General features: G+C 41.5%; 1 protein-coding gene across 1 annotated transcript; it reads right to left on the bottom strand.

The window, feature by feature from the left end:
• Positions 1-1,509: 1,509 nt before the first annotated feature.
• On the bottom strand, positions 1,510-7,065 carry LOC134212609 (uncharacterized). Its single transcript, XM_062690618.1, has 2 exons — positions 6,172-7,065; positions 1,510-2,783 (listed from the first exon to the last, which is right to left on the bottom strand). The coding sequence occupies exon 2, from the start codon at positions 2,431-2,433 to the stop codon at positions 1,552-1,554; it is 882 nt and encodes a 293-aa protein (XP_062546602.1). The 5' UTR covers positions 2,434-2,783; positions 6,172-7,065; the 3' UTR covers positions 1,510-1,551.
• Between the last annotated feature and the right edge of the window lie 3,629 nt (positions 7,066-10,694).

Here is a 10,694-nt window from a genome sequence, read left to right as displayed (position 1 = left end):
CAAACTGTCATTGAGATTAGGATTTGAGATCTACAGCTGCAAGAAAATCTTTTTCAGTGCTGAAAGCTTCAACATACATTCAATTATATCCATTACCTCTCTTGGGAGGTCAACAGATATCGTAAGATATTTTCAGATATTCTGAGTCATCCAAGCTATCCTTGATTTTGATTTGGGATCTACAGCTCTGCGAAAGTAATATTCTCTGCATCATCTAAACTTTTCAGGACTACAGCTGGTTTGAAGGCTTCTTCTGTTGCTCAAAGTGTCGATATGTATACAACAATGTGCGTTACATCTGCTGTAAGACCAAAAGACATTGTAAAATTCTGAATCGTCCAAACAATTGTAGTGTTTTCGCTACTTATAGTTTCGATACGTGTTGAACCATTTTCTTTACATCTCTTCGAAGTTATTATCCTTGTTTATATCGGCTGATTGTTTGGATATACTGTAGGTCACCAAAACTGTCCTTGAGTTCGGGACTTCAGATCTGAACACTGCAACTAAAAAGCCTGACCAACTTACCATGCCTCCTGGTCTTCTGAAACATTTTATGGACATAGTTGAACACATATCCAAGCTTTTTGTTCCAAAAAACTTGTTTCGTGGCTGTAGATCACAAGTTCTGATCTCAAGGACGGTTTCGATAACCCAGGATATTACAAAATCATCATCTTCTAATCTACATGAATATGTTATGGATATGGTTGAATACATATGCAAGCTTGGGGCGATGAAGCTAGAGTCGTGCTTTGTCATTTCTCCAATATTAATCACGAAATCACACGGAACATATCAAATTAACTAGGTAATGCCGCTTTGAAAAATTTGGCCTTGAACAACCACCACAGCAAAATCTCCCATTCTCTTAAACGGTTCTCACTCACGCTACATCACCCCTCGCCACAATTCATATTTGTCGCCCGTAATCAGAGGAGCGACATCCAAGTTTTTTACTATGGATTTTGACAGGTTTGCCTGTTCGCTCTTTTTTGGGGGATAAATTTATCCCCCAGTGTCAAATAACCCCAATACTAATTTATTTTGCAATAGTATGGGCGTGAATTTTGAATGTTTTCGTTTTTACAGGAGAATATGATGCAAAACGCCCATACCACTCAATAATGCAACATTATACAATAATGAGAAAATAGAGAAAAATTTAACGAATTATCAATTAAAACAATTTTACACTCGATTCCATGCTTCATACTTAAGAATGTTCAACTTATTTGCTCAAATAATTAGAATGCTAGTTGCACAAGGTACTGTCTATGGCTTTGTTCGTTTTATATCATTTTCACCCTCGCAATTGTTTATGTTGCATTCGCAGTGCACTCGTATTGGTGATTTAGAAAAGATGTGACAAAGATGGCGTAGCTTGTCATCCCCGTGACCGTAATAGTAGCGTTTGGCAACGATCGTCACCGCAGCCAAACGAACATATTTTCACTAATGGCAACCTAAGAACAAAAGTTTGATGTATAAAAGTCATAGTTTTCCCCGAGGTTTTACTTTTATTATCAAAATTTATAGATGATATGTTCGCTACATAGCTAATCGGTTTTTGTCCAAACACATGTGCTCAAACACTCGAGACTGCTCTATCCGACTTACACCTTCCTTTACTTTCGCTTGAATCATCTGGGCACGATCTTTCAGCATACAATCGGTATAAAATCGACAAAATATTTGCTCAATTTTGTCGTCCATTTTACCTTTTCGCCGAGTTTGCACCGCTTTGGAGGCTTTTTCTTGAACCACCGGAAATTTGTTCAAAACCGATTGTCTAATCCTCTCGATAGATTCATTCATCCAGTCGCAATCTTCCTCCCTCAAGCGATCGTTACATTGGACGGATACTTTCCGATGCGGAGCTTCAACGAGTCTCGGAATTTCCTCCGAAAGTAGGTGCTTTAATTCCGTTCCCAGCCACAGGTTGTACTCCAGATTCTTTTCCGAGTTAACCGACAGCGCTTCGCTCCGGATGGACTGCAGATCTTCCTCTACTTTGAGATTCATCGTTTCGGCATCCGATAATAACAGTTTCAAGTTGGCGAAGATGTCATTGAGTTCACTGCATTCACCGGTGTTGTTAGGTTCGCTAGAGCACTCCGCTTGGGACAGTTGCTGAACTTCCATATCTATCGACCGCAACGACATTTCCAAATTCTTTGGATAGGTGAACGGATAATTTAGATTGCATTCGGCAAGCTGATCGATCAATAGCTTGAGCAGATTGTTTCGGTGACATTTTTCGCCTTGTGAAGATTGATTGAGTCGCGTTATCCACTGGATGCAAATATGGATTTCGGATGACTCACGAAGTAGAAGAATATACTTCTTCAAAACCTTTAGCGATTGCTTATATTCTCTATCCAAGCTGTGATATAAGTTGCGGTCATCTTGATCTTGGTTTTCAAGAGGCATTGAATTGTATAAAAATATATTTGTGTACAAAATACAGCGATCTATACGCAAGCTAGCGGGAACTGTCAAACGTGGTTATAGGAGGCTACTCCGATGGCTTCGGCTAGCAGCCAATTCATTCCGCGCTCACCTCACCGCATGGTATCTGATTTTATTCGACAAAACTAAAATATACGGTGAAGCTATCTTCTCAATCCGCAAGGTACATATGTATTTTGACATCTCGGGAATGTATAACAATTTTATCGTAAATATTCCATTTGTTGATGAATAGCTTTCCAACCGGTAGAGTGATACGAGAAACTATTTATTCAGAGAAAGGCTTTTCTGGCTTCTCGATGAAGAAGATTCTAATTTGGTTATGAGATACAACGCGGGTTAGGTATCATCAATTCAGTACAAAACCGAATTACGGTCGCTAACGAAGTTAGATTTTTCTCACAATCCATACTTTAAACCTAATTCCGGAAGAAGTTTTCACCAAGTGAAAACAGCGCACCACTTCCGAAGTTAGGTTCAACATATGGATTGTGAAAAAATCCAACTTAGTTTAATTCGCCTATAATTCGATTTTCTACTGAATTGATAATAAAAAGTATGAGATTTTGACGAAATTCAAACCAGCATAACTTTTCTCAGAATAATACGATTTTGGTAGAACCGGCGTCGAGGGTTGTCCACCAGTTCCGGTTAAAGAAAATTTCGCACTGATGGCGCCCTGACTGTGTGGGGTGAGACAGCCCTGTTATATACCGCTCTATATTATATACGGCTTGGTGTTGTTGATGAGCAAGCAGCCAAGCATCGTTCTTCCTTAGTGCGAGTCTAACAGTGACCCGAGTAAGGCGATCTCTCCGCCGAGTGCAGTGATGCCCATTGGGTAATTCTCTGGCGCAGTAGCAGGTAACACACTGACTACTGGCGGCTATCGCAAGGGGCGGTTTCATGCACTGCTTCGACTTCGTCTTCGGATTGCAGAGGTGGTTCGACAGTTCCGGTGGAGGATGACGTCCTCACTGGCGGTGCCCTACATACCCGAAGCACTTCATTCTACTTTCTTCTATGTTCAGCAGGTTCGATTGCCGAGGTCGGTCCGACGAATCCGGTTGAGAGAAGACTTCCGGTTCGCCAGCGCCCCAACGCTGTGAAGCCAAAGACTGCTCGAAGCCCTGAAAGCTTGTCCAAAAGCTCGGAAACCTTCCCCAAGAAGCTCTGGAAGCTTCCTCCAGAAGCTCGGAAAGCTTCCTCCAGAAGCTCTGAAAGCTTCCTCCAGAAGCTCTGAAAGCTTCCTCCAGAAGCTCTGAAAGCTTCCTCCAGAAGCTCTGAAAGCTTCCTCCAGAAGCTCTGAAAGCTTCCTCCAGAAGCTCTGAAAGCTTCCTCCAGAAGCTTGGAAAGCTTCCTCCAGAAGCTCTGGAAGCTTCCTCCAGAAGCTCTGGAAGCTTCCTCCAGAAGCTCTGAAAGCTTCCTCCAGAAGCTCTGAGCCTCCAGCTCTGGAAGCCTCCAGCTCCTCCAGAAGCTCTGGAGCCTCCAGAAGCTCTGAAAGCTTCCTCCAGAAGCTCTGGAGCTCCTCCAGCCTGAGCTCCTCCAGGGCCTCCTCCAGAAGCTCTGGAAAGCTTCCTCCAGAAGCTCTGGAAAGCCTCCAGAAGCTCTGAGCCTCCAGAAGCTCTGGCCTCCAGAAGCCTCTCAGAGCTCTCCAGAAGCCTCTCCTCCAGAGCTCTGAAAGCTCCTCCAGAAGCTCTGGAAAGCTCCTCCAGAAGCTCTGGTGCTTCCTCCAGAGCTCTGGTGCTTCCTCCAGAAGCTCTGGAAAGCTCCTCCCAGAAGCCTGAGCCTCCTGAAGCTCTGGAAGCTTCCTCCTGAAGCTCTGGAAGCTTCCTCCAGAAGCTCTGGAGCTTCCTCCAGAAGCTCTGCTTCCTCCAGAAGCTGGGCTCCTCCAGAAGCTCTGGAAAGCTCTCCAGAAGCTCTGAGCTTCCTCCAGAAGCTCTGCCTCCAGAAGCTCTGGAGCCTCCAGAAGCTCTGGAGCTCCTCCAGAAGCTCTGGAAAGCTTCCTCCAGAAGCTCTGGTGCTTCCTCCAGAAGCTCTGGTGCCTCCAGAAGCTCTGCTTCCTCCAGCTCTGAAAGCTTCCTCCAGCTCTGCTTCCTCCCAGCTCTGGAAAGCCTCCCAGCCTGGTGCCTCCAGCTCTGAAGCTTCCTCCAGAAACTCTAGAAGCTTCCTCCAGAAGCTCGGAAAGCTTCCTCCAGAAGCTCGGAAAGCTTCCTCCAGAAGCTCGGAAAGCTTCCTCCAGAAGCTCGGAAAGCTTCCTCCAGAAGCTCGGAAAGCTTCCTCCAGAAGCTCGGAAAGCTTCCTCCAGAAGCTCGGAAAGCTTCCTCCAGAAGCTCTGAAAGCTTCCTCCAGAAGCTCTGAAAGCTTCCTCCAGAAGCTCTGAAAGCTTCCTCCAGAAGCTCTGAAAGCTTCCTCCAGAAGCTCTGAAAGCTTCCTCCAGAAGCTCTGAAAGCTTCCTCCCAGGGTAGAAATATTTCACAGTCAATGCAGTGAAAAACATGGATCTCAGTATAATCTGCAGTCGCCTTCATTGCCGCCGTGGTGAGTGCGACTGGGTGCAGCCGAAAAATCATTTCCAACACCGACAGTTCAATTTCGCATTCAGCCACTCACAAGTCGCTCTGACAGGCTGCTCAGTTCGCGCCTTACCGTATGACTGTGAGTGGCCCATTTAAACGCGTGGTGAATTTTTTCAATTTGCTGGGTGAATGTGTACATTTTGCTGTGGTAAATTTCATCTTCGCGGCGTAGTGGGTGATGTGAGTTCTGTTGTTTACTTTTCTGCCTCTCCGGGAATGTGAGGTTGATTTCAAAGCAGGAAGAAAACAAAAACACGATATAAAAAAACATCACCTTCATCCAGTGCTGCCGAAAATTTACAACCCTGCTTCCCCCAGAAGCTCTGAAAGCTTCCTCCAGAAGCTCTGAAGCTTCCTCCAGAAGCTCTGAAGCTTCCTCCAGAAGCTCTGAAGCTTCCTCCAGAAGCTCTGAAGCTTCCTTCAGAAGCTTTGAAGGTTCCTTAAGAAGCTCTGAAAGCTTCTCCCAGAAGCTCTGAAAGCTTCTCCCAGAAGCTCTGAAAGCTTCCTCCAGAAGCTCCGGAAGTTTCCTCCAGAAGCTCTGAAAGCTTCCTCCAGAAGCTCTGAAAGCTTCCCCCAGAAGCTCTGAAAGCGTCCCCCAGAAGCTCTGAAAGCTTCCTCCTGCGGCACAGACAAACAGACATAACACTTGTGAAATCCTCATCGTTCACTGATTTACTGGTCAATTTAAATTATCATTAGTTGGCCAATCGATCACCCGTGGCGCCAGCATCGGATTTGCTCGAATTGGACGTTTGCTCACTACCACCATCTGGTTCCCAACTTAGTGAAAACAACAAATTTCGTTAGAGTGTTTAAGACGATGAATTTCATGAGTGAATGTTCAATGTGTTATGTCTGTTTGTCTGGTCCTGTGGTATATAATTCGGACCTGGTGGCCTCACAACTGGATCTCAAACAACGAGCTCCATCGTCGTTGCTACCAGAGAGCAACAGAAATTTTGGAGCGGAAGTGGGGATGGGTCGGTCACATTTTAGGGGCGTGAATCTGCAAACAACCATTAGACTGGAACCCAGCGGGGCATCACAGTAGAGGCAGACCCAGAGGCTCACGGTGACGAAGCCTCAATAAAGAAATAAAAGAAGTCGACCGAAATCTAACCTGGCAACAGGTTAAAGCGATAGCTGGACATCGCTTAGGATGGAGATCCTTCAAGTCGGCCCTTTGCACCACCGGAGGTGTACCGGACCCATAAGTAAGTAAGTATCTGCTTGTAGTGGCTCGATAAAAAGATCCTTGTCGAAGTCCTTCATCTTGCATCTTCACCCACTAGTCCTTATCTTTTGTCGTACCGTAGGCGTTCATGTTCCAACACTATACCGGAACACCTGGTGAAAGCTATGGGTATGCTATCACAAACTCTCTAGTTCATGTTCCTCACCAGCGACGGACTGCAGAACGTCACGCCCAGTTATATCTGCGAAATGTACTAACGTTAGCTTCGTTGCCCAATCTGACTTCCAGCTTTACCAGCGCCTTCAGCAAACTATAACCTCTGGCGTTAGTCAGTATGCTTCCTTACACAACAGCCCAAGCGTTGAAATCGCCTCCGATGATTACCGATTTTCTGCCGATCGTGTGTGCGTTTAACATACGGTTATACTGCTCAATTGCTCACTTTGTGGGCGCATGCGCATGCACACAAAGATCCCGTATATTTTGGCAGTTACTAAACCTTCGCTCAAGCTGCCTACTCTAAGGTAGGAAATCTGCCCATCATTTGCATCGCTGAAATCCCCGTTGAGTCCTCCACCCAGATGTCGTTGTCAGAAGGGATCCACATCCAATACGGTTCAGCAATAATGGCCACATCGCACATTGCTTCTGTTGTCGACTGCCACACACAACAGTTGCTAAGTGGTGTTGCAATGATTGAAATTTATCTTGATGATGGATGAATGAGATTTTTCTGGAAGTTATCTCGGCCCGCCATCGCCTCCTTGTCTGCAGGACATTGGACCTCACCCGTCGTATGATCGTTTCCGTCCTCCGGTTTGCAGAGCAAGCGGAGCAAGCATCTCACTTGCTTCGTGCAGTCCCTACAAAGAAAAAAATTCCGTTGTAAAAACTAAAAGATATTATTTACAGTTACTAGATAAAGATTATCGCTTCGGTTCCCTTTGTTCTGCTGTCCGGAACATGTTGGGTACCAAGCTGTCAAATCGTATGGATTTTACTTCTTTGACATTTAGCTCCCCTATCCTCGCCAGCAAAAGATGTTCCGGACAGCGACGACAGCGACAATCTTTATCTAGTAACTAAAATATCTTTTGTGTAGACCGTATATGGGTTACATATTGTGTATCCGGAATAAATTTATACCGCTTTTTATACCGAAGTTGGATTTTCTCCAGATACAGGCAACTTTCCCAACTTCGGAAGTAGTGCGCTGGATTTCCCTAAAGATGCGCTAAACAACGCATCCATTAGTTTGACAGATAAAACTTCGGAAGAAAGTTCGGTTCGGAAGTCCGGACTTCCGAATTCTAAGTTGGTGCTACGCCGACAATATATGGAATGCTGGAGTCGCTCCCGTACTGGGAACTATGAGGGCAATGTTTAAATTTTTTTTATATGGAGTTTTTGGCTCATGCAATCGTCTATAACCTTCTATAACAAACCACCTGCTGCATCCTTTTACTTAACCTCACACTTCTGACGTAGTGGTTTGTTTACAGGAACTTAGGGTCTGTCTCATTTGGAGAATTAAACTGAAATTAAACTTAAAAGTGACATTTCAATAATTATCAAATAACCCTGCTCGCAGAGCAAGATTACTTTTGACAGATATCGAATCATTTTGCATCGATGTCTTATTGGAATTGCTGGGTAGCACCAGCCATTCTTAAGACTGGGTTATTTGCTAATTTTCGAACTGTCACTTTTAAGTTTAATTCTCCAAATGAGACAGACCTTAGAAAAAAATCTAAAATTTTTGTGAACACCGATCGATATGAAGGGAATATGCTTCCCGGTGGATTTTGTGAGGTAAACCATTGTAAACACATTTCTTCGTCATAGTTAATTGAAATTAATTTGTTTAATTTCTAAAATAGACAAACAGCCAAATATAAACAAACCACTGCTACCTGTCAAACTAATGAACGGGTATTCATCTCATTGTGACGTCAGAATGCAGCACTCAATAATAACACACACATGCATGCGTATTGTGTGTGTGAAGTCAGCCCATGAGTTGATCGACAAAGTAGTTTCCCCATCACAGTAGATAGTAAACTAAACTGTGGGATTCATCTGGAGCCCACACTGAAGTAAATTGATGAATGAAATTCAATCAAACGGTTTTGAATTTTGCCACAAAAAATATTGTCAGTTTCGCCGCAAAGAAAAAAAAATCGTGGTAAAAACCTGGGTGGTGCGGATAGAATCGATTTGGTTGTCAAACTGAAGCCAAAAGTTTCTATTGTGCCGGAGCCAAACATTGAAGATTTCGGTTATGTACGTTTCCTATCTTATATTGAGAGGTACCCAAGTAACACCAAGCATTACAATATTGCACATATATCAATCACAAATCGGCATGCTTAATGCTAATTGCATTAGATCTGTTTTAACGATGTGTTGTTGCATTTATTTATCAACTGTCAGACAACGATACTCTAAATAAGCAGTACGAATGCAGCGATACATTACTGATGCTTTATTTCAACATGCCAAAGTAATGAACCATTAATTCGGTCTTATAATTGCCCTTTTCCACTTTAAGTCAACTTTTAGGACTGTGTTTTTTACATGCATATATAGCTTCATGGTTACTTGGGTATATTTATTATTTGGGAAAAATATAAAAATAATCTTAGTTTGAGTTTTGTATTCTTTGTAACAAACATTTTCACATTATATTTCAAGTGGAAAAGTAGTACACTACTAAAAATCCACACATATTTATTGGCAAAAATTCATAGATTTAACTTATGATGTATATCAGCGCACACATAACACACGCCCACACGCACACACGCCCTCATGCAGCATGGTAAAAGAATTTCAAAGAGCGGGAAATGTTTGACAGCTACACGTAAAAAAATAACCTTATATGTTATGGCAAAAAAACATTCGAAAATACTTATACTCTTCATTATCCCACATAATGAATGATCCCATATCAAAAAGCTAATAATATTCATAAGTTAATGAAAAGTATAAGTTTTCGAATGTATGTGACTAATGCGATGTATAAGTTTTTTTATATACATGTCATTAAGCACCTGCTTTGGCAAAAAAGTATTAGAAATATTAATAATAAACAACATTATTTTTTTTTTACGTGGAGTGGGGAAGTAGGCTGACTAACCACAGAGGTTACAGTTTGCAGGAGTCGTTGGCAAAGCTGGACGTCAGGCTGTGCAACGAAGGTATCTTTAGAACATTTCGCAGAGATGGCAGGGAGTCCATCCTCGACGTCACGTTCTGCAGTTCGTCGCTGGTGAGCAACATGAACTGGAGAGTTAGTGAGGACTATACACATAAATTTTAAATTTTAAATTTTGAATTTTAAATTTTAAAGTTTAAATTTTTTTAATTTGGTATTTTAAATGTTTAGTTTTAAAAAAAATTATTTTCATTTTGAATTTTGGATTTTTAATTTTCAATCTTTAATTTTTAATTTTTTATTTTTTAATTTTTTATTTTTATTTTTTTTTTATTTTTATTTTTAATTTTAAATTTTTAATTTAAATTTAAATTTTTTATTTTTTATTTTTTATTTTTAATTTTATATTTAGGCTTTTAATTTTTTTATATTTTTGATTTTTAAATTTATATTTCTTCCAATTAATTTAAATTAATATATATTTTATAATTATTCATGTACTATATTTTATCGCCAGCGACGTGGCAGCAGCACGCTTTTGGTGCTTGTCAAAAGAGGCGGTGAAATTTGTTCGGACGGTTTTCAAGAAGTCCTATGCTAATTGTAACAGGAATTTCTTTGACAGATCCTCCAGAATTTGATTCGGAAGTTCCTTCAAGAAATTCTCCGGAAAATCTTCCAGGGATTCTGTTGCTTCCAGCAACAATAAAGAAGTTTCCGTAACTTTTAAATACCTTTATTCCCAGTATTAAAAATTTCCTGCAATATATGCAACTCTTAGTAGTTATTCTTCTTCCTATTTCAGGTTATGTAATTACTTACGTTTATGGGTCTTAATGAATTCGTACCCGGATTTAATTCGATAATTGCTCGCGACTCGCTGGCTCGACCTAATAATAGCATATTGCTTTTATAAGCTGTTATTGTGGAAAATGTTGTTTTATAATAATTTTGCCTTCACCTAACTAATTGAGTATAGAAATGAATCGTTGAGCTGCCTTCCAGATACACTTTCTAGCCTGTTTAAACCAATTGGGAATTACCAATAGCACTACAATGGTATCTTTAGCCGTAGTCTTACCTACTAGTAATAGCACTAATAATTTAGGATTTTAGATTAACTAGTATTTAAGATTTAACAAATTAATTAAATTAAGCAAATTTTCGATGCATTTCACACGTTCTACGTTGTTGTTTTTTCACCGGAAGTATTTGACGTTTCTCTTTCTACCCGAGCTTCCCGACAGCTGTCAAGATTGACGTAATGACTGGAACCAAGGTCGCTGGAATA

The sequence above is a fragment of the Armigeres subalbatus genome, chromosome 1 (assembly GCF_024139115.2).
Source record: "Armigeres subalbatus isolate Guangzhou_Male chromosome 1, GZ_Asu_2, whole genome shotgun sequence".
NCBI lineage: Eukaryota > Metazoa > Arthropoda > Insecta > Diptera > Culicidae > Armigeres > Armigeres subalbatus.
The sequence above is the reverse complement of the archived record's forward strand: the minus strand, read 5'-3'. Positions and strand labels throughout refer to the sequence as shown.

Excerpts from the sequence above, each read along its gene's own strand:
- LOC134212609 (XM_062690618.1), bottom strand. The coding sequence starts at position 2,433 with ATGCCTCTTGAAAACCAAGATCAAGATGACCGCAACTTATATCACAGC.